Source organism: Theropithecus gelada, chromosome 2, assembly GCF_003255815.1.
Source record: "Theropithecus gelada isolate Dixy chromosome 2, Tgel_1.0, whole genome shotgun sequence".
Taxonomy (NCBI): domain Eukaryota; kingdom Metazoa; phylum Chordata; class Mammalia; order Primates; family Cercopithecidae; genus Theropithecus; species Theropithecus gelada.
Window position 1 is genome coordinate 60,137,543 of NC_037669.1, and position 22,600 is coordinate 60,160,142.

At 41.7% G+C, this 22,600-nt stretch overlaps 1 protein-coding gene across 1 annotated transcript in view; it reads right to left on the bottom strand.

Moving 5' to 3' along the window:
* Positions 1 to 22,600, bottom strand: part of ITPR1 (inositol 1,4,5-trisphosphate receptor type 1) — a 354,161-nt gene that overhangs the window by 127,403 nt on the left and 204,158 nt on the right. Inside the window, exons 34-39 of the mRNA XM_025375486.1 lie at positions 22,337 to 22,465; positions 19,311 to 19,431; positions 15,962 to 16,146; positions 11,857 to 12,005; positions 10,473 to 10,584; positions 4,970 to 5,002 (exon numbers count right to left, since the gene is read on the bottom strand). Of these exons, the coding sequence (XP_025231271.1) occupies positions 4,970 to 5,002; positions 10,473 to 10,584; positions 11,857 to 12,005; positions 15,962 to 16,146; positions 19,311 to 19,431; positions 22,337 to 22,465 (729 nt within the window). The remainder of the gene's footprint in view (positions 1 to 4,969; positions 5,003 to 10,472; positions 10,585 to 11,856; positions 12,006 to 15,961; positions 16,147 to 19,310; positions 19,432 to 22,336; positions 22,466 to 22,600) is intronic.

The following is a 22,600-nucleotide window of genomic DNA, read 5'->3' on the forward strand; positions in this document are numbered from 1 at the left end:
ATTCCCATGTTCTGTATTCCTGCTTAGTCCCAGGACCAGTCACTACATTCAGGTGCTGGCACCTCCAGTCAAAGCCAGTATCACACACCAACAGGTGATTCATAGCGATCTGATGTGGTCTGGTTTTGAGCTTAGAAACCAACTAGTGCCCCCTACTGCCTCTTCATATATACTCTGCAATCTTAAGTCTTCCCAGTGTTTTTAGGCAAGGTGAGCAAAACCTAACAATAGAAAAATAACTCCCAATGACTGGCTTTGAAATAGAAATTCAAACTGCATCTCAAGTCTCTGAATCTTAAGTGTCCTTCCCGCATGAGGCCATGAATCAGGCCCTCATTATGGTACCTTGGGTAGTAACTGAATATATGCATATACGACACGGATCTACTCACTTGCAACACATAATGTACCTAGCATTTTATCAAGGAACGAGTTTCTACTATAAATGAAGAAAATTATACTTTATCATTCTTAAATGAAAAGGAGCACACAGACTTCCTAAGGTGACTATTTCTGGTGTTTGCACAATTGCAAGCACCCACATCCATCCATCCGCTTCACGTGTGCCTATCACAGACCAGCACAGATCGCGGCCTGCAAACACCCTTTGTTTTCTACTGCCCTCAGCAGGAATCCCCCTCCTACTCTGGGGTTTCTAGAATTTTCCTTTGAAATGGGATGTCTCTATGACTACCCTGATAGAAACTGAATGCAATTCAAAAAATGTAACTGTATCACAGATCTAGTTATCAGCAAATCAAAGACAATTTGTATCTCCAGCTCCTTGAATCAGTCTTCAGAGTTCCTTTCCACTCACTCACAACCTCAGAGGAGACCAACAAACAAATAGCAAACAGGCTTGCAAATATGTTTGCTGGGTCCGGTCCTGCATGAGCCTCTGAAAACCCACACCAAGAAAACAGAAAGCTTTAAAGAAAATTGAGCTAAAATAGAAGCTATCTAGCATTTCAGTAGAGCAACTTTAAGCCTTCCTATCTGCTGAGACAACTATCTTTACTAACTGTATTTGCTTTTAGAAACAGAACTAAGCAAAAATTATTTAGCTCCAACAATGTGGTTTCACCTACATTTTATAGAACGAGCTCATCGGAACTCAATAGCAAAGTTCATTTTTTAAAAACACATTCTGACATGACCAAATTATACAACTTCAGTCATTACGGAATAATCTCAGTGATATACATACATACATACATATATATATATATATATATATATATATATATATATATATATATACACACACACACACACACACACTGATTCTGCAATAGCTTCTGTATGTTCTGAGTTGAGTTTGCTCTGTGGTTGCCAGTGTCTAACAGTAAACAGCCCTACTGCATTTATTGGCAATTACTGCTGAAGGTCACACATCAGCAGTGAGCCTAAATTCCAGGAAAAAAAGCAGCTCTTATGTAACTGCTGCCTGAACGCTGGCAGGTACCCAACCCAGCAGTTCACAGCAATGTAAAAAAGTAGGACACCTCCACCCTGGGTTGGGCGTCATGAGAACGCCCCCTGAAGGTGAAATTTAATCATTCTGTGTTTCTCCCTTTCCCCCCTCTCTGAATTTTACAATGGCATCTTTTGCCTGCAGAAGCAGCTCAAGGTAGAAGTTGAGGAGTTAACATATGCAGGCTGCAGCCGCCCTGAGTAGCTGGAATGTGAATTTAGCTTTTTTGTTGCAATGCAGGAGGGCAAAGTTGCTAGCTAGCACCAATGGCTCCAGAGATTCCACAGTTCCAAGGAGGCAGTGATTCAATGGGAATCACATCTCAAAAATGTAGAAACAGACACATCCATTGAACTACAGTACACACTTTCTAAACACACCAATCCTTTCTACAGACACGTCTATGAAAACTAGGCGGACTACTGTTCTGCTCACCACCTCGGGAGTACTTCGCCAGAACTCTGTTTGATTAGCGCAGCGCTTTAAAGCTTAGGAAAGTAATTCACATGATTACCTGTTGGGGCCACTCACCTGTCATCACCTGATCTCCTAAGCTGCTACCTGGCCTCCCTGCTTAGGTAGAAGTCCCCGGATTCCATGAGCTTCTCCTTTCTAATGTGTCTCATGGTTGAGAGCTGTCATCTTGCACGAACCTATATTATTATCCATTTGCCCCCACAAAACTACAATCTCCAGAATGGCAGACACTGTGCCCATTTGGGGCACCACTGAATCCAAATCCCCTGGACGTAACAGGCACTCAAATATTAGTCATATAAACCAATGTCTTTAGCACCAGCTGGTAACTGTTTCAAGCCAAGAATGGCTAGAGGAGAGAACTTTCTAGGGTGATGGAAACATTCTGTATCTTGATTTAGGTGGTGGCCACACTGGTGTACACATGTATAACAATTCGTCCAGCTCTGAGCGGAAGGTACACCAACACAAGGAGTTTCCCTCTCTCCTCCACCCCATCTGTCCCCTGACCCCAGCCCCAAGGGATTAAGAAAAATCAGGGGGTAAGGATGGAGACTCTGCTTCTTTGTTTGCCAAAAAGCAAACAACCCTTCCTTTTCCTGGTTTCAAACAAAATTTTATTCTAGAAGGCAGCGGGGAAGACCCCATACCATGCACTTTTCTTGCAGGAAATCTACACCTCTGTCCTCATTTCACCCTGTTTTCTCAGAGCACTGACAGGGCCTCAGTAGGCATTGTGCTTTTTTTCAAGTCATTAATTGCACATCAAGTGGCCTTTATGATCAAAGCGTGGTGGCCCTTCCTCAATGGGCCGCTGGGCAGGCCCTACACAGCCTTGGGGCTATTCCCCACCACATTTAGACTTTGGAGCATGGGTGTGCAGTTCAGATGTGAGGCCCTGCCCTCATCCTGGGCCAGCATGAACTCTCATTAAGCTTCTGCAGACCTCCAGCTGTGGGCTGCAGGTTTCCAGGAGTACACACCGGCAAACGGCTTGGTGGGGGAGAAACCACGGGAGCTGCGGTAGCTTCCAGAACAGCATCAACGACAAAGGCCAAGGAGGCATCTCTGCTGAGAGGGCCAGATCCACCAGCCTGAGGGGCTGGGGACAGGGCATCAGTGTCCCGGCACTGACGGTTGCCAGGGGAACAACGCAGAGGGGGATCCACAGTTGCTTCTTCAGGGAATTTTCAAAGAATCTGAGTGGCTGCCAGAACATTCCTCTTTTATAAACAGACAGTATTCTATTTCCTAGAGTATAATTATAAACACACCTGCTCCAACTGTGGAATCTTTCCATAAGCGAGCAATAAACTCCCAGCCAGGAGACCCAAGTTCTATCTTGAGCAAGCAAACACATCAACTGATTACTATGGTGCAAAACAGTGTATTAATAACACCACAGACTCTGATTAGGGAAGGTTTTCCTTTCCCGACTTAATTTGTACTTAAGCAAATAGAAACTCTACCTCAATATTTCAGGGGAAAAATTTACATCAGTGAGGCATTTACAACGCTATGTAGAAACAAGAGTCTTAAAGGGTGCCAACACCAAATTCAGCATAGAAGTGATTTTTCTGGCATACAAATAACCCGGAAGAAGGAACACTAAACAGGAAATGGCAAAATTCCCTGCAGTTATAGCAGTTAATTAAGTTGGTGCATTCCCTTTTGTTTTTCTCACCTTCCAGTCTTCCCAGAAGGCATGGCCCTCTCAACTGCTCCTGTCTAATTAAGGAAAAGTCTGTGTTTATGGAATTTACTGTGGCAGAACGGTAAGCACATCGGGAAAGCCAGTCATGTGTTTGTCCTGATTTAGTCACTGTCTAGCTGTGTGAGCTAGGACCAGCCACTGAGCCTCTCTGAGCCCCGTTCCTGAAGTAACTGTGCAAATTCAACATAACTACTCATGCTGCTTTCTGTTTCAAACCTGTAATTCAAACTCTCCTTAGGGATATCTGAACCATTTCTTAGTATTCCTGAAATTACAGTGTATTAATTACAGTAGATACTAGAGTAGACAGCATGTTCTATTTGGTAACTCCATCTCATCTAAAGGCATTTGTTGCTCTGGCAAAAGAAGAAACAGAGATCTGAAGTAGATCAGAGAAGTGACTTTTAAAAGACAAATTAAGTTTTAGTCCAGTTTGTTTGATTTGCCAACCAATTAAGCCCTCTCAATTATGTACATGAATTCCTCAAATTAAATTTTTCCGGTAGCATTTACCTAGCATGTATCACAACCTAAAAATATAGCAAAGAATATTGAAAAAATGGACAAAACAGAAAACATTCAAGAGGCCCCCAAATCCCAAACAAAATGACCACTAATCAGCCTCCAGGGTAATTCTGGGTAAGGGAAACTAGCTTGATACATAAGTGCAGAAGCCACTGGATGATATTCAATTTCTGGATCTATACATAGTTTTCCTAGAAGAGAAGCCATGGATACAGTACATTTCTAACCTCGCCGGTGAGCCTGCGGATGGAAAGTCTCAACTAGCACGTAGGAATTCACATTGCACTTAAAAAAAGTTGTATATGAACTCTCACACTCAATACTGTTCAATACATAGACCAAGAGAGTAATGAGTTTTCCTTTTTCACTACTTTCAGATTATACCAATGCTGTTGTATCTTTTGGCATCAGATGCTTTACTTACAGATAGAGAAAAGTTCTTTAGGTCAATTTCAAAACTGACTTTCAGAGATAGGTTAATGGCCAGCGTCAACCACCAATTCAGTTGAGATTTTAGACAGCGAACAATTAAAATCTTATCACAGTTTAGAGAGTCTTTATCTAGACTTAGATGAGATCTCCAAGGACTAATGGCAAACAAACTCATGGGAAATGCTAACACAGACACGACAGACTCCACTCACTCCCAGAGGGCACACCACACAAAGCCAGATACTCTGACACTATGAGACTAGAGGAGGGATCACAGGGCTAACTGGGAGGGTGTCACAGAAACACCACCATGAGACATGAAAAACAAAAAACAACAAAATTAGGACCTCAGCATTATCCAATTCATCAATGGAAATTAGCTGGAAAAGAAAAAAGGGGAGAGAGAAAGAAGGAAATGTTAGGAAAGGAAATACAAGCCAGCCAAGTTTACAGACTTTACTCTTATTGCTGCTTTCTCCTTAAAGCCTTGCCAGATGGGTAACCATCCTAAGAGGCTTGGGCACTGAGGACATGGCCAGAGCTCACCGTGACATCTGCTTGGGACCAAAACGGACACGATGCTGCCATACTTTATTCACATGTCAGGCATCAGACCTCACAGGTCACTTAACCACGTGTGCAGACAGCCCTGCACTTGCTTATGGACATGAAAACTTGAACTGAGCTGGGAGCAAGGGCAAATTCCCCAATGCTTTTTCCACAGAGGGTGGGAAAGAGTAGAGTGAAAGACTAGAGTAGAATTAGCCCAGTTTAGAAGAAAATTCTTTCCTTAGCCTCATTTTATGACTCAGTGGGGGGACAGAAGCTCAAACAGTACCAGCTATAACTTCAGCAGCTAATAAGACCAGCATATCCCCAGCCTGGTCCTGTGGATGATTAAAGGAAACTACATTCCCTCTAGGATGATTAGTGCCAACTCAAGTGATTAGTGACATGGGATTTATCAGCATCGTGTCCAAGAAAAACAAAAGCACAAGAGAAGTATCACAGTTATGCTTGTTTAGGGATAGATGGATGATACTCAACTGATTTTTTATTAGGCTTTGTTAACATTGAGTATATTTTGCAAATTTAAGTTGCTGTCAGAAACACTAGTAGCTGGAAATGTTAATACTTTACTCACCTGCAGCAAAGACGCTTTGGTAATTAATAGGAGACTGACAATGTAGGAAATGAAAGCCCAGGCATTACCTGAGGTCATATACTTTCTAGTACTAAAACAGCTCCTACTATTCAGAAGGGAAACAGATTTTAAATACATTCTGAGATATCCTTTTACATTAATTCCTGGCCTCCGAATTTCTTTCCAAAGCTCTTTGAGTAATAACTTAAGTCAACAGCAGTTTAATAATAAAAACCTACAGTAAACAAAATCAGTTATTAATAATACATAAAATAACTATGTTTCCTTCTCAAGCCAGGTCTAGGGGCTTGAAGATTTTCTGAGAGAGTGATTCAGATTAAATTTTAGAGATATTTAGCTGTAGGAGATTATTTTCTTTTCAACACAGACATGGTTTAAATTGTAGATTAAAAGCAGAGATTAGTAGGCATTGCACACAGAGTGTTTGTAAAGTCCTGATATAATTTTAAAGTTTATTAACTTTGAATACCCAGGATAGAAAGACACTATAAGCATCATGCAAAAATATATTGCATCATTATTTTGGTGATAGTTTTAATATTTATCTTATATTTAACACTCTCTGAGAAGTACATGCATTGGTGGTCCTCTGAATTGTAGAGACATAAGAATTAAAGATGATTTTTTTTATTCCTAAGTGGTCATGATTAAAATCTCTGGCCATCTTCTTCAGTCAGCCCCTACCTTTCATCATACGTGATATTTTGTTGTTGTTGTTGTTTTGAGATGGAGTCTTGCTCTGTCACCCAGGCTGGAGCGCAATGGTGTAATCTTGGCTCACTACAACCTCCACCTCCTGGGTTCGAGTGATTCTCCTGCCTCAGCCTCCCAAGTAGCTGGGATTATAGGAGTGTGGCACCACGTCAGACTAATTTTTGTATTTTTAGTAGAGATGGGGTTTCTCCATGTTGGCCAGGCTGGTCTCAAACTCCTGACCTCAGGTGATCCACCCGCCTCGGTCTCCCAAAGTGCTGGGATTACAGGCATGAGGCACCGTGCCCGGCCATGATAGTTCTTGAACAGGTACTTCTTGGGGGCATTGGACCCAGACAAGTGAACCAACTACTTGCTACTCACTAGCCTGATTCCTCTGTGTGGGAACTGATCAAAACTACAGATTTTGGAAGACCTTGGGACAATCACACTTTGTAAACTCACTTGTCATCTACTGGAGAGTGTTTTCAACAGTGTGAAAAATCAGCAAGAGCTGAAGACTAGATGTTTAAGTTTTGACACATTTAGTGCTCTCAGGGCTAATGCCCGCTATTGTTTACATAATCGTGTAACATAATGTAAACTTAGAGGTTCAACCTGTAGGTAGACCTCAAAACACTCAAATGGTGTCCATCTGTTCACTGATAATGCAATGGTGAAGAGCTAGGACTCTAGGATCAGACTGTTTGGGTTTGAACGCCAGGTTTCCTTGTTATTAACTATGTAACCCCGGGCAAATTCTGGAGCTCTCTGAGCCTATGTTTTCTCTTCCTTGCGTATAAAATAGTTAATGACAATAGTGGTATCTATCTCTGAGGCTGAACTGAGATAAGGTAGATGTGTTTAGTATAGTGGCTAGTACATGACAAGAGGTCGATCCATGTTATCATTGTTACTTATGACATAATCCAGGAAACGAGTGAATATCCATGACTTTTAAAAAGTGTAGGTCAGTCTTACAGTGATTCTATCATGTTTTAGTCTATTTGGTAATATGGGTGACAGTTCTTCATGGCTTTTTTCCCCAAGGCAGGGAGATCCATACAGGCACACCAATGTTTTTGAACAGGATAATAAAGAATGATGTCAACTTTCTTTTTCATCTGTGACCTTGGTTGAATGAAATAGTAAAGATGGTTAAAGGTACCTACGTCTCATCATCTTTAAGGATTATTGCTTAGAAAAAAGGCAAGAAAACCCGGCCCACACATGGTGGACACCACCTCAGGGCAGGCTGGAGAGGACACTGCACAGGGATTCGGGAAACCCAGACTCTAGTCTTGCTCTCATATAGACTTCACATGTGACCTCAGGCAGTCTCTCAGCTCTGAGCCCCAGCCTCCTCGTATGCACAGGGAGAGTTGGAAGAGGCCATGCCAGGGCCCCTCCAGATCCTATTCTCTGGATATGAAGGCTCAGGAGGGGGCAGAGAAGCAGAACAATTCTGGACATCACCAAGGAGGTGTCAGTCATGGGACAAGCTCCATAAAAGGCCACTTATCAGCAAACGGGGATGGGAGGAGGGATACGGCCTCTACACTCACCGTGGTGTTGTCCTCAGCACTCAGGCCAAAGAACACCTCATTTATTATATTGACTCAAGCAGACTGGTTTGCTTGAGAAAGGTTAGTTCTTTGGCTCCGGGTTATTTCTGCCCTTGAAAAAGTTGGCCTGCCCTGTGCGTCATGCTTCTTTAGTCAAACGGGGCAGCCAGTAAACCATCAAAAAGCATCTTCAAAAAGCCTTAGTGAGACAGACAAAGTGAATACCAGCTACCAGGTCAGAAGACAGAAATACTTTAGTGTCCCTTGTTCTCCTTCTCTCTCTTTTGAAGTTCAATTAATAGGAATGTTTAAGTAGCATTTCCCGGCAGTCAAGCATTGGGCCAGCAGCACTGCAAGTCTTGCAGGTTTAGAGTGGCTAACGTGGGTTTCTAGAGCATCTTCCTTGGTTTCATGGCATTTTCCATGCTGGCCTATAGTTTGTTCATGTTCATGGAGGGGAATGACAGACCTAACCAGACTGGAAAGAAATGCCATCTCTCTCCAAGCCTCTCTGCTTAGGTGTGACTAATTTCTTCACCAGCTGAAAAGGATTTAACTAGACCCCAGGAACCTCTATGAAACTGAGATATAATTTACTCTTTCCAAGTGATCTCCTTTGAGGGTCCTCTCAACCCTATGCCCTTTCTTTCTCCATGAGCTTTATAACATGCATTACGATATTTCTCATGTGGCATCCCCTGGGGCCTGGGATGCTCTCCCCGTTGGCACTAACAGGTAGGGGCAGGGAACAGGGCAGCACACTTTCCATATGGCCTCAAAGACCCTGACATACTTGTCCGCCATGCAATCGAGACTCAGGAAACTCCAGGACAATGCTTCTACTTTCCAGGTTATAAAAAGACAACTGCAGGGAACTGCAGGTATAATCACAACTTGTAACAGTCACTAGAATAGAGGCACCAAAGTTTACTTTAAATACCTCGGTTATAGAAAGAAATAGATATTCCAAATAAGAGAAATTTGTGGTCTCCAGATTTGAAAAATCAAGTTTTAGGCCCATGGATGCAAAAATACTCACTCAGCTTTGGTGGATTTAACCTTTTTTATGGAGAGCAAGTTTCTGTAACTAGATTCATATTTTATAAACGTTTCTGAAAACTAACTTTAAGAGAAATGATGATCTTGTGAAATAAACAGTTATTATTTATCTGTCCGGTAAGTGTATTCTCTGCCATCAGCCTTCCCCCGACCCCCCGCCTTTTTTTTCTTTTCTTGTTTTTAAGAGCAAGACCTACTAGGTGCCTATACAGGTATGAACAGGCCATCCCAGCACTTCTCACCTTACCAGTGGTCTTCACTTCTATCATTTATATTTATAAACTCTTGTCTGGCAGGTTTTCTCTGCAAAATTCCCACTGAGTTACAGAAACCTATGTTCTAATTAGTTTCTAAAAATGTAATGGAGATTTCTAGTCACGGAATTGTTTGTTGCTTATAGATTATGCCCCATGGTATAAACTAAGAAACCACAAAATCTGTTTTCTGTTTTCTTATCCAAGGAGTCTCACTAGTAACATTGCTCTAATATTAATGAGAGAGAGGTTAGAAAGCAACATTCCTGCAGACATTTATACTTGCGACAATCTGGTTGTCACCATCCATTTTGACAAGGCAGGCTGATTTAACTATCAAGGCTTCTTCCTAGAGCTGAAAAAATGACTTACTGGGTATTTTGATAAGTCGGTGATATCAGCATATTCACCTACTCAGAAATTGTTGCTAAGCATAGCTGGCTGACCATTAGTGAACGTTATTACCTTCAAATGAAAATGGGTGAGACTTAAATTCATGCCCATGATTTGTTGCTGGGGGCTGAAAGGAAAGGGAATGGGATTGTTTCTGTCCTGCTCTGCCCAACATTAGAGGTGTAAGGAATGGAGCTGGTATATCCTTGCTCACTGAATATACTAAGAACAATCAGGTCACGGGACTGTCCATTTCCCAATCTCCCTCAGCAGTGGTGACGTGTATGCCTGCCTTAATTGCAGTTAGAAGTGGAGGGCGTTTCTTGGTGCACTGAAAGGATTGTGCAACATCTCATCTGAACGAGGCAAGTAAACCTACAGGTATGCTTAGCTGAAACCTAAAAATCAGAAACGCATACTTTGATACACAAGAGGCATTTGCTTCTCACTGGGAATTTAAATAGATGGAAAATCTTGCTATTATCACTTCTCTGACATTAGATTATGTGGCAAGCAGCCTATGAGAGACGACTAAGTATTTTTGACTTTTAAAAGAGAGAGTCATATGATTTAGCTCCCTTTAAGGGCTGGATAACCAGCCTTTTTTTTTTTTTTTTTTTTTTTTTTGTCAGTAATGCCCGAGCTAAGGTGGGCTTTTAAAGGTCCCTCCCTTCAATTTCATAGCAAAACCTGGTTTGACCATGAAAATAAAATGCAATACCTTTTCTCCATAGCCTCTATCTTTGGTCATCATTTCCCTCAGGGTCTGGAGGACCTTAATGCAGAGCTTCTCCTCATTTTCTTCTAGCAGCTGTTTTGTATGCTTTATTAACCTGAATGGGGGGAAAGCCATGGATTACGTCCTTGAAGCTAACTTTAAATTAAAAACACTTCACAAGCAATTTATTTTAACTAGTCCGTTAATGAACAAATATTTATTAAGAGCTCTCAGGTTAAACATACTTCAGGGCATTCCCTGAACTGAGAACAGCCAGTTAGTGACTGTGTCTCAATAGCGACACCTGCTGGTAAGTCACAGCAAACAGGCTCACTGAGCAGGAGTCAGCCACATACAATGGAGAGATTATATGGACAGAAGAACCGAGACAGAGGTCCACTCAGACCTGCTCGTATATAAAGCGTGGCTATTCATCCACTGAGAATTGCCGGTAAAATGGGTCAAATATGCCAACACTGTAAAAAAAGAAACAACTCATGAGGACGATGGTTGAGGCCAATACACACAGTTCCCTTATGCACAAGCTTGTCCTTAGAGGGGTCCAGAAAAGTAAGAAACTCAGGCAGAGTCCAGCCCCAAGCTAAACAAACAACTAATCTCAGGGTAAAAAAATTTTTTTTTTTTTTTTTGAGACAGGTTCTTATTCTGTTGCCCAGGCTGGAGTGCAGTAGCATGATCTTGGCTCATTGTAGCCTCTGCCTCCTGGGTTCAAGTGATTCCCCTGCCTCAGCCACAGAGTAGCTGGGACTACAGGAGCCCACCACCATGCTTGGCTAATTTTTGTATTTTTAGTCAAGATGGGGTTTCACCATGTTGACCAGGCTGGTCTTGAACTCCTGACCTCAGGTGATCCACCAGCCTCCGCCTCCTAAAGTGCTGGGATTACAGGCACGAGCCACTGTGCCTGGCCTTAAGGCAAAAATCTAATGGAGATTTCTAACCATGGGTCTGCTTGTTGCTTACAGATTATGCATAAGGCATAAACTAAGAAATTAAAAAATTGTTAGGAAAAGATGGTGAGGTCACAATAGGTCTGAGATTTCTGAGGGCTGAGGGGTCATGGCTTTTTTATGTCTCTACCACAGCACACAGTGGGTGCACCGTAATGAACGAATGAATGGGCATGCAGTTAAAATAAGAACTTCTCACCAAAAAACAAAGCAAAACAAAACAGAACAAAAAAGTGTCAGTAAGCAGGATTTAATAGACAAACTTACTTTGGGGAGGTCAGAACAGGACTTTAGCACATGACCTTGTATTCATCAAAGTTAAAAAACAGGACAACGTCTCCTTCTTCGGGAACAAAAGCTTTGTGAGGTCATCAAGGTTCTGGCAAATGAACACCCCAGAGAGAGAGGCCGCTTACTTGCAAATGAAACCGCCACTTTCACATTTCCTTCTGGCATCTGTGTTCTCTGGGAAAAGCAGCTCGGGTCTGTGGAGAACATCCACGAGCACAGATAACTCTGCCTGCACCAGGGGCCTGAGACGGTCCTCCAGCGCGGAGACGATGTCCTAAAACGGAAACACAGCCTCAGTCAATGGCTCAGGCAGACACTGACCACAGGAGGGTGAGGACACTGATTTCTCTAAAACACTGATGCACGGGTAGGCTAGGTTAGAGTAACTTTAGTATCGTCTGGCATCTCAAATTATTAGATATTGCCCAATGGTTACCTGAAACATTAGCCCCTGATGCAGAAAACAAAGTAAAAACAAATCAACTTTCCCACCACCCCTTTTTTCAAGATGGCCTTATGCTACTCAACGTACCATTGCATATAGCTTAAAATATGACGCAAAAAATCAATTTAACAACATGGAAAGATGTCTATGACATGGGCGTAACAAAGGTCAAACAATAATAATCCTATTTTTATAAACATCATCAATAGCTAAAGGATAAACATCAAATATTATTAAAACATTACTACTGGTTTTCTCTGGGTGGTGGGATTACAGGTGATTCTAATTTTCTTCTATACAGAAATACTTGTCAGTGTTGTCTATTTTCAATGAGCATGAATTATTCACATAATAAAAAGTCATACAAACATAAGGACACCAATGAATGAACATGCTGTATCAACATGCTAAATACATGTACCCTGATAGCATGATGGTCTTCAAATGCAAAACACATAGCTGTAGGAAAGGAAAACAGAGAGAAGTTGAAAGAGCAGCAAAACCAACACAACAAACACCATTTGAAGGCAAATGATAGAAAACAGATGAGAAATTATCTTCAAAAGATGCTAAAGTCTGCTCTATGGTTTGGTGACTCGGAACCTGCCTAGAGGTATGTTGGCTAAGACAGGGGCCAAACACAGCACGTCGGATAATACAGGAAGGCCTGGTTAACCAAGGACATTTGCATGGGAAAAGCTGCTTAAATTGGGACCCAGTTGGGATTGAGAAAGAATTAACAAATCTTTTATCCAGAAACTAAAACTAACGATATGGAGATAATTTAATCTTAGATTTAACACAATTTGGGTGATGAATGTAATCACTCAATAAGGTTTAAGATGCATAAAGATACATGAATCAATCAAATAATTTTGAGTGGGGCAATTTTCCCAACAAGACTGTAAGACAGTACTTTGCAACATCCCTTAGTTCATATTGACTTTCACAGCACAGTCAAAAAAGGGTCATTTTTGGAAAATTCTGAGGATCTTATCAGTTCCCCACCATAGCATCCCTTTTGGAAGCACCCAGTCAATATTCTCTTCAATAGTTAACTGATCTTGACTCTGGCAAATCTTTGTCTACAGTATTTCCATGGGATTAAAGTTGTTCTTATCATGTTCATGTATTTCATAAAATCCTGCATCTTTTGCACAGTTTGAACTTTACATTGCAATTGATTTGCATTGTATTGTCAAATGTATAGCATTCAGCAATCAAGGAGACACCAACAAAGATGGCAAAGCAATGGGAGGGGAAAGATGCTAGCTTTAAGTGAGAGGGATGTCTAGATGGGGATTAATTATAGAAGTGGTCAGTTTGCGAGTGAATTTCTTCTATTACAACTTTTGCTGTACTAGGCAATCTCATAAACCACAAGAACTCAGACAGTAAATAATTGGATAATGCAATCCTTTAAGCCACTGGCCAAGTCCTTAGAACAGTATTGCCCACCTATGTGTTTCATTTAATTTCCCAAGAATATGCATAATAAATCTAAGAAGAGCACAAGAAACCAGCATGTTTGATTGCAGATAGTTTATTTCATTTGAGCAGGTGAGAAAATACTGTGTGCTCATGGAGTTAGGAGTCTACAACATCCCTCCCCCTTTCTAAAAGCATAGTGGGATCAGGAAGCACTCAATCAGGAATCAAGAACTGGTTCTCTTTGTTATTTAAGAACTGGTTGTGTTATGATAAAGGCTGAAATTCTTAACTTGACCCGAGAAGTCCCGCCAGCCTCCCCAGCTTCCTGGCTCCAGCCACACTAACCTTCCTTTGCTCATAAGAGCAGGGCTTCATAGGTCAAGTTAAGATGCGTGTTTAAGTGTTTAACACCCATCTAATACTCACTACTCTCCCTTTTAACAAAGGGAGAGCAGATCTCTTGGTAGATGCTAAGAAAAAAAGGGATAATCTAGCTGGAATTGAGTAATATTTTTATTTTCATCTTCTTTTCTGTATAATGGTCCTTATACATGCTGTTTCCCTCCCTTTTATTCTTTAGGTCCTACTGTTCCTTCTCATCTTGGTTCAAACGTTACTTTCCTCAGCAAGGTCTTCCTTGACCCTCATCCCTAACCTCAAACAAAATTAGTTCCTCATCAGAATCTTTCAAGTGCTCCTCACTTCTCTGCACTTCCCACTTGTCCCTCTCACCATTTTATATTTAAAATTAATGTCTCTTTTTCCTTTCCAATACTTGAAATACTATGAGACAAATAACATCATTTCTGGTTTTGGTGACCATTGTATTCCCAGAGCCTAGCATGGAGCTGATGAATGATTTAATGAATTCATCTGTCTTCAAGTAGGTTGTGTAACCATACAGAGACTCAGTAACTGTTACAGTCAGTAGTAAACAACAGTAATAAGAGTAATAATAATAACAGCAGCCCTCAACTGAGTGCTCACTACATGCTCTATGTATTTTATGTGCACTGTATTTTCCTAAGATGGCTATACCACAATATATCCTGTCTTGCACATTCTTCTTACAATATGACACTGACATCCCTCTCACTGAATGATGGCCTAGATTCCCTCCCCCTGAACTTGAGTGAACCTCTGAGACCACCTTGACCAACAGAGTACAGTAAAACTGATGCTATGTGACTTCTGAAGCTAGGTCATAACAACAATAGAGTTTTCACTTGTCTCTCTCCATACACACTCATCTTGGGACCTAGCTGCCATGGTGTGAGGAAGCCCAAGCTACATGGAGATGTTTCAGTCAACAACTCCAGCTGACGTCCCACCTGACAACTACCAACTGCCAAACATGCGAGTGAGCAAGGTGTCAAGATGAGTCCAACCACAGTCACCATCTGACTACAACCCCATGAAAAACTCTAAGCAAGAAATAGCTCACTGAGCCCTTCTGAGTCAACCTCCAGAAGAGCAAAAGAGAATAAAGTAAGTGTTGTGATTTGCTGCACAAAATACAGGTAACTGGGACATACTATCAACTCTCTTTAATTCTCACACCAACCCCATGAGGCAGGTGTCACTGTTTTACAGACTAGGAATCTGAAGGACCGAGAAGTCAAGTAACTTGCCCAAGAATACACCATTTCTAGGGGGCAGAGCCAGGATTTAAATTTAACCCAGGCACTAGCCTGAGACTACACTTTTAAACACTGCTTGCGGGCTCATTCAAAGGATCTGTGATTCTCAAACTGTGGTCTATGTACTACCTATGAGAGCATCATCTGAGGTGCTTGTATAAAAAATATGTTAACATTAAGTGTTTAACATCTAATACTCTCTACTCTCCCCTTTAATAAAAGAAGAGCAGATGTCTTGGTAGATACTAAGAAAAAAGGTCTATAATCTAGCTGCAAGTAATACTTTTGTTTTTATCTGCCTCATTCTGATGTAAAATTCTTCTCTCAGGCATCACCACCCTTGTTCACCTGCTGATTCAAGAGGCTAAATAATCCCAGAGTGATGGAAAAAATGGAACATTTATGCTCTTATTCTAAACATCCTCTGTGATACTTCAATATTTCCTTCTAATAAGAGCAGAGTCCCAATTTTTCACCAAGAAATCTGCAAATCTAGGAGTAACCTTTAAAAACCATCACTTTTTCAGGAACTTTTCTATTTCTAAGTGACTTCCCACTCCTGGCCCTACATACACAACATTTGACTATTGGTTCACCACGCTGACATCTTCCTACGGCCCAGTTTAGATGCTCTCTGGCTCAAGAACACACTGCTGTGTGTGGCAGTCACCTGAGGCCAGGCTAAGCATCATTTCTCTCAACACCAGGCATTACCTGCAATCTCTCAATGATATTCCGGTAGTCTCTGGAAGCTGCCAGAACAGAGTCCCTGCGTGCGGCATTGCGGGCCGAGAGCCGCCAGTTCATGGCTGTTTTCTGCACAATGTTGTGGGACTTGAGAAAGAGGTTGTTGACTTGGCTGTCCAGGTCCACGGGAATGGCAATAGCCCGGCTCTTGGCTGTACAGGAGAAAGATGAGTCGTGAGCCTACAATTTTTATGGGGGACACCCTACAGATGGACGTAATGCCCTATTCACCATTGGGCAGGTTTTTCACACCCAGAATGGGCCGGCTTGCCTAGTATTGAGCTTAAAGACTGAGGAGCTCAAGTCAACTTTACCATCTTTTAGGTCAGGGTTTCCCAGTGTGAATTCTGGGGGTCAGCAGTTCTGAGGAATGTTAAAACACTCTCAGGTCATAAGGCTAGGGCATGTCAGCGTTAAAGTTCAATGGGTTTCCTCAATGAATGGCTTCTTAGGGTCACTGAGGTGTTTGTGTATTTTAAGAATAATCAAGGCAGGGAACTCGTTTGGCCAATGAATCATTTGCTATTTTTCAGGTTTGTTCAACAATCTACAAAAATGCTGGGTTATCCCAAACATAATCCTAAAGGTAGCATTCACAATGGCATACACTCCTTTTTCTGGATAGGTGCTTCTCTCTTCCTCTTAAAAAAGGAGAACTCCAGTCTAAGCATGAGACAAACATCAGTCAAACCCATGATGGGAGATACTCTATAGGACTCCTGACCAGTACTTGTCAAGACTGTCAAAGTCATAAAAAATAAGGAAAGGCTGAGAAATGGTCACAGACCCGAAGAGACTGGGGAAACATGACAACCAAATGCAAGGTAGTGCCTGGACCAAATCCTGGAACAGAAAAAGGGTGTGACAAGGGACAGCAGTGGGAAAAGTGGTGAAATTTGAATCGAGTGTGGAGTTGAGGTAATAGCACCGTATCAGAGTCAGTTTCCTAGCCTTGACAAAGATGCCCTGCTAACATAAGATGCTGACAATGGGTGACAAAGAGTGAGGGGTCTGTGGGAATTCTCTGTATTACCCTTGCTACAGTCCCATAAACCTAAAATTATTCCAAAATAAAAGATTTTGAAAAGGAAGATAATTAAGAGTAATAATCTTTTTTTTCCATACGGGAAAATGTCCAAAAAAGAACTATTTCCTGTCTTCAATGCTTCAAAACACTAGAAGCAAAGAAAGTACTCTAGTATCTAATTGTAAAAACAATGCCAACATCCCGAAAGAGGAATCTGAGAAGCAATTACTTAAATCCCATTTAAAACACACACACACACACACAATTTAGGGGAAAAAAAAACTATAAGCCAGCCAACAACTTTCTAACAGTCTAATACAGAAAGTGGGAAATTTGGAAAAATACAAATAATAAAAAATTAAAAAGCAGGATGTACAGGGTACACTCATCACAGCTAGAAACTCTGCGCCTTGGATACTCATAAGCTAAACAACTAACACAGTGGACTCTGGGTGTGGTATCAGTCATGAGGAAGCAATCCCCAAAAGACAGAGTGGGGACGCTGGGTAGTGCTGTTTTCATGTCTTACCATTTCATAGACATCAACCCTCCTTGTCTTATCACCGCCAAGACAAATGGAAAGATTTCCCCTCTCTGATGAGCACTGAGCTGCTAGTCAAGTCAGCCACTTGCTAAAATATTAAACAAAAACTAACCTCTGACAAGGACTTTCTCTCACATTTCCTTTGGCCTCAACAAGCAGATCTTTTTTTTTTTTCCCCCAACTTTTATCTTAGAATCAGGGAGTACACATGCAGGTTTGTTGCAAAGGTGTATTGCTTAATGCTGATCGAACCCATCACCCAGATAGAACACAGAGTACCCAACAGGTAGTTTTGTTTTTTTGAGACAGAGCCGTGCTCTTGTTGCCCAGGCTGGAGTGCCACCGGTGGTGTGATCTCAGCTCACCACAACCTCTGCCTCCCAGGTTCAAGCAATTCTCCTGCCTCAGCCTCCTGAGTAACTGGGATTACAGGCATGCGCCACCATGCCAGGCTAATTTTGTATTTTTAGTAGAGACGGGGTTTCTCCATGTTGGTCAGGCTGGTCTTGAACTCCCAACCTCAGGTGATCCGCCCGTCTCAGTCTCCCAAAGTGCTGGGATTACAGGTGTAAGCCACCGCGCCCAGCACCCAACAGGTAGTTTTCCAGCCCTTTTCCCCTTTCCCCCTCTAGTATTCCCCCATCTTTACATCCATGTGGACCCAATATTTAGCTCCCACTTTTAAGTGAGAATGTGTGGTATTTGGCTTTCTACTTCCACGTTAGTTCACCAAGTACATTCTTTATGATAGATAATCGTGTATGGAAAAAGTATAGGATTATCTGGGAATTCCCTTGCAGGGCCCTGTTTCTAAGATATAACCCAATGAACCTGTCATGTATATATTTTCCAAAACCTAATTTATGACTGCAAAATACTGCCACACCAATAATAAAAAGACATCAACACCCACCATATGAGAGTAAAAGAACTGGGCCAGAGACTACTGAAATTAGGCAACAGGTCCTAATATAGATTATACATATCTCCCAAGGTATATCCAAACTGACTTGATATCTTACCTACACAACTGACACTTGCTGGACAGCCACTAAATAGTACTAAGAACTACACCTGTTTTGCTCTTCTTGTTACCTGCCTGGAGGACTCTCTTCTTAACTTCAGGCAAGAAGCTTACCTCTTTGCACAGCATTAATAGAGGGTGAGGAATGGGTCAAGTCATGGAATCCGATAAAGTCAGGATGAAGGAAAAAGAAATTTTCCCAACTTCCTTTTAAAGGCTGCCTATGAGAGGTGGTACAGGAGGGGAGTCACAGAGGAAATGGAGAATCATTTCTCCTCAAGGGGAAGAAGGGAGCAGTGCACCATTTCTGAGAAAGGGTGTTCCTTAGGATGTGACAGGTGCTTTCCAGGAAAAAGTTTCCATATGGTCAAGTACATTTGCTGGATTAAACAAATTAGTTTCTTGAATGAGGGACTTCCCAGGGCCTTGAATAAGCTGTGTGTATTGTGACTTGCCAAGAATTGCCTAACAACCACGGAAGCTTGTTCTTCGAGGCCTATCTGACTTAGGACTCACTGGCTCTTCCTTTGGAAAATGCTGGCTTGGTAGATAAAAAAAAGAAGCCCAGCAATCAAGAAGACCTTGGTTCCAGGTCTGACTCTGAAACTTCCTGTCTGTGTAACTTTAGAAGAGTTGTAATGAGTGCTCAATAAATGGCAGCCTTACCACTGTCAGACAATTCATTTTCATCATGTATATCCAAACTGACTTGGTATCTTACCTACATCAGACAGCACCCGAATACAGCTCTCCACGGAGGCTTTTTGGCTTGGCATTAACCAGTTGCAGTGGTAAACTCTGAACACTCCTTGCAGCAGTTGCACAAAGACAGGCTGGCGAGTCTGCAAGAAGCCGAAAGAGGCAATGTGAATAACAGACTTTTATTTATAGACTACTGATGATCTGATCAGAGATAGACATTGTCTTGAACCACGAGACCCCAGACCCGAGATAGACATTGTTGTTAATGGACCCTGAGGCAAGTGAGAGAGGAGATGCCTGGATAAGAGCTAAATTCCAGAAGTTACCTAGCCAAGGGAGAGCAATTCAGAAGCATTTTAGGGCAATGCATTAACTTGATGCTATTTTAACTAAGTTTGAGCACAAGGAGGAGCAATGGATCCACAATTCAAAGACTGGTATTCTTATCCAGTTACCAAGCAGCTGCATGACTTTAAGCAAAATTACTTCACCTCTCTGAGCTCCAGTTTCATCCAATGTATAAAATAAGTGGATTGAGGCAAATGGACCCCAAAGTTCCTTCCAGACATTATATCTATTGAGTAGAACCCATATTTTAAATCGGCAAAAACAAACTGATAAGTGAATCTCACCTAGAATGCTACTTCTTTATTTCTGGCAAGGTCTTCAACGACATAAAGAGAATTCAGATGGTTACTCTCTATAAATATTCATTTATTATGATGAGTATTCAGAAGTTACATGAGAAGATTTATTCCTTTCCACAAAGGTATAAATTTGTACTCATTTTAAAGTAAGAGTACTCAAACATCCACTGAATCCATTTGACACTGACTTTCTGAGTACATGAAAAAATTATAGTTTTGGTCTCCATTCAAAGGGTAGCTTTGGACCAGCAAGGCAAAGATAGATAGCCGCGTATGCTGCACTATTCAACTGGTCTTTCATTTGAGAGGAGACAACTTGCATAGCCCCTCTAAAAACAGTGGAAGTTAATATAGTAAAGAAAAAAGTATTGAAAACCCCAAAAGAGATCTCTGAGATGAAAGAAAACAAAGTGTCAGGGGGAAAAGGAAGTCTATTATAAGAAAATAAAATAGATTAATTAAAAATTCAGAACCTCCCTGATAAACATGGTTCAGATAACTTTCATTTATTAAGGGCAAACTATGTGTGAGACATTTCACGTATGATCTCGTTCAGGCCTCAGTGAACAATTCGGTGACTTGGAATTACCTTCCCGTCACACATGAAAAACAAAGACCCAGCAAAAATAAAAGAAATTATCCAAAAGAAAAGAGAAGTGATGGCAAAGCAGGAAGTGAACTGCAAGGGTCTCTCTGATGGCAAATCTCCATGTTCTTTCCATGAAGTTCACCTGGGAGCCAGAATCTCATTGCCTTCTTTCTGTCCTACTCCCTGCAGCCACCTAAGATAGTAAGCTGTGTTCCTAATAGAGGACAGGAGCAGAGGGAGCCTGGCAAACTGGCCGGGGGAACCTAGAATTTAGTCCGAGCTTTGTGGCTGCTCGTTAGCTCTGAAGCTAACTCAAAGGGCCCAATGAGAATGGTCGTTTACCCCAAGCACTTCCTACATGCCAAGCTCTGTGCTAAGCACTTTATACATATCTCATTTAGCCTTCACCATCACCCTGTGAAGTAAGCAGTGGCATTATTACCTGCCCTATTAGCCAGTAAGTGCTGGATTTGGGATGGGAACCCAGTAACCCAGCTCAAAGAAAGAAGTATCCCTAGACTAAAATAACTCCACTGAACGCTATTCCTGGAACACCTGCTCTGCTCCTATTTGACACCTCGGTGTACAAAAGATGATTAAATGGATAAGAGTAGCTGCCTACTAACTATCCAAATGCAATGGGCAATCAGGTGGGATATGGTTTGACTGTGTCCCTACCCAAATTTCATCTTGAATTGTAGCTCCTACAATTTCCACATGTTGTGGGAGGGACCTGGTGGGAGGTAACTGAATCATGGGGTGGGTCTTTCCCATGCTGTTCTCGTGATAGTGAATGAGTCTTGCAAGATCTGATGGTTTTATAAAGCGGAGTTTCCCTGCACAAGTTCTCTTCTCTAGTCTGCTGCCATGTGGGACATACCCTTCACCGTCTACCATGACTGTGAGGCCTCCCCAGCCACATGGAACTGTGAGTCCACTAAACCTCTTTCTTTTGTAAATTGCCTAGTCTTGGGTATGTCTTTATCAGCAGTGTGAAAATGGACTAATACAGGTGACATCAGCTCACTCAACCTCTTGGAAGAGCAAAAGGACATGATGGCTCATCATCTGCTTTTTTCCTAAAATGCTCCCCTTTCTTCATTCCTGAGGTCCCACAGACTCCCAAATCGCACCCTGCCTGCATGAAAACTCCTGACCTTCCTCTGCCTCTTTCACATCCCATCATCCATTATTTGTGTCCTCTCCAGGTCCCTTTTCATTTACCACTTCATTTTCCTAGCTAAGGCTTCAACCAGTACATGTTTATCTCTGATCTCTACCGCTCTCCTGAGTCTCATTTATTCATTTGTTCAATAAATTAGCAACTTGTTGCCAGTCACAATGCCAGGTACAAGGGATAGACTAGTATATGAGATGATCATGCACATAAGGCATAACTTTGTCCTCATGTAGCTTATAGTCTAACAGAAATAGCACAGGCTACCATTTATTAAGCACCTACTCTGTGTCAGGCACTGTGCTAGATGTTTTATAAACGTTATCTCTAGAATTGGAGGGCAGGGAAGGAGAAGACTGAAGGACCAAAATAAAAAAAAAAGCAGAAAAGATTTTAAGGAGATTGTTGATTTTAAAATCAACAATTAACAGAACCATCCAGTATAAGAAAATATCCCCAGGTACTTCTTTAGCCAAGAAATCCCATCAAAGCTACCTTCCACCAAGAGAAATGTATCTTTTATTAATGCTTTGCAGACCAGTTCATTTACAGTTGCTCACCCCCAAATTCACATCTTGCCCAACTGCCAAAGGTGTATCATGAACATTCTGCTTGACGTTGGTATTTATTACCTGCAAAGTCGTACTCTGGTCTGAGAAGGGAGAGCTGAAGAAAGTAGTAACAATACTCATGACGATTTCGGTGACGTACTTCTCCAAAATGGAGTCTGCATGTTTCCTGTCACTAGTGTTGTTACAGGCCTGGAAGACAAGTGGGTATGTTAAGCATGACACCAAAACCTACATCAAACATTAAGAAATCTGCGACTCCCTCCTGTGGGTTACTTTTAACAAATGAAACGTAAAGGCCTGCTGGCCAGTATTTCTCCCCTTAAG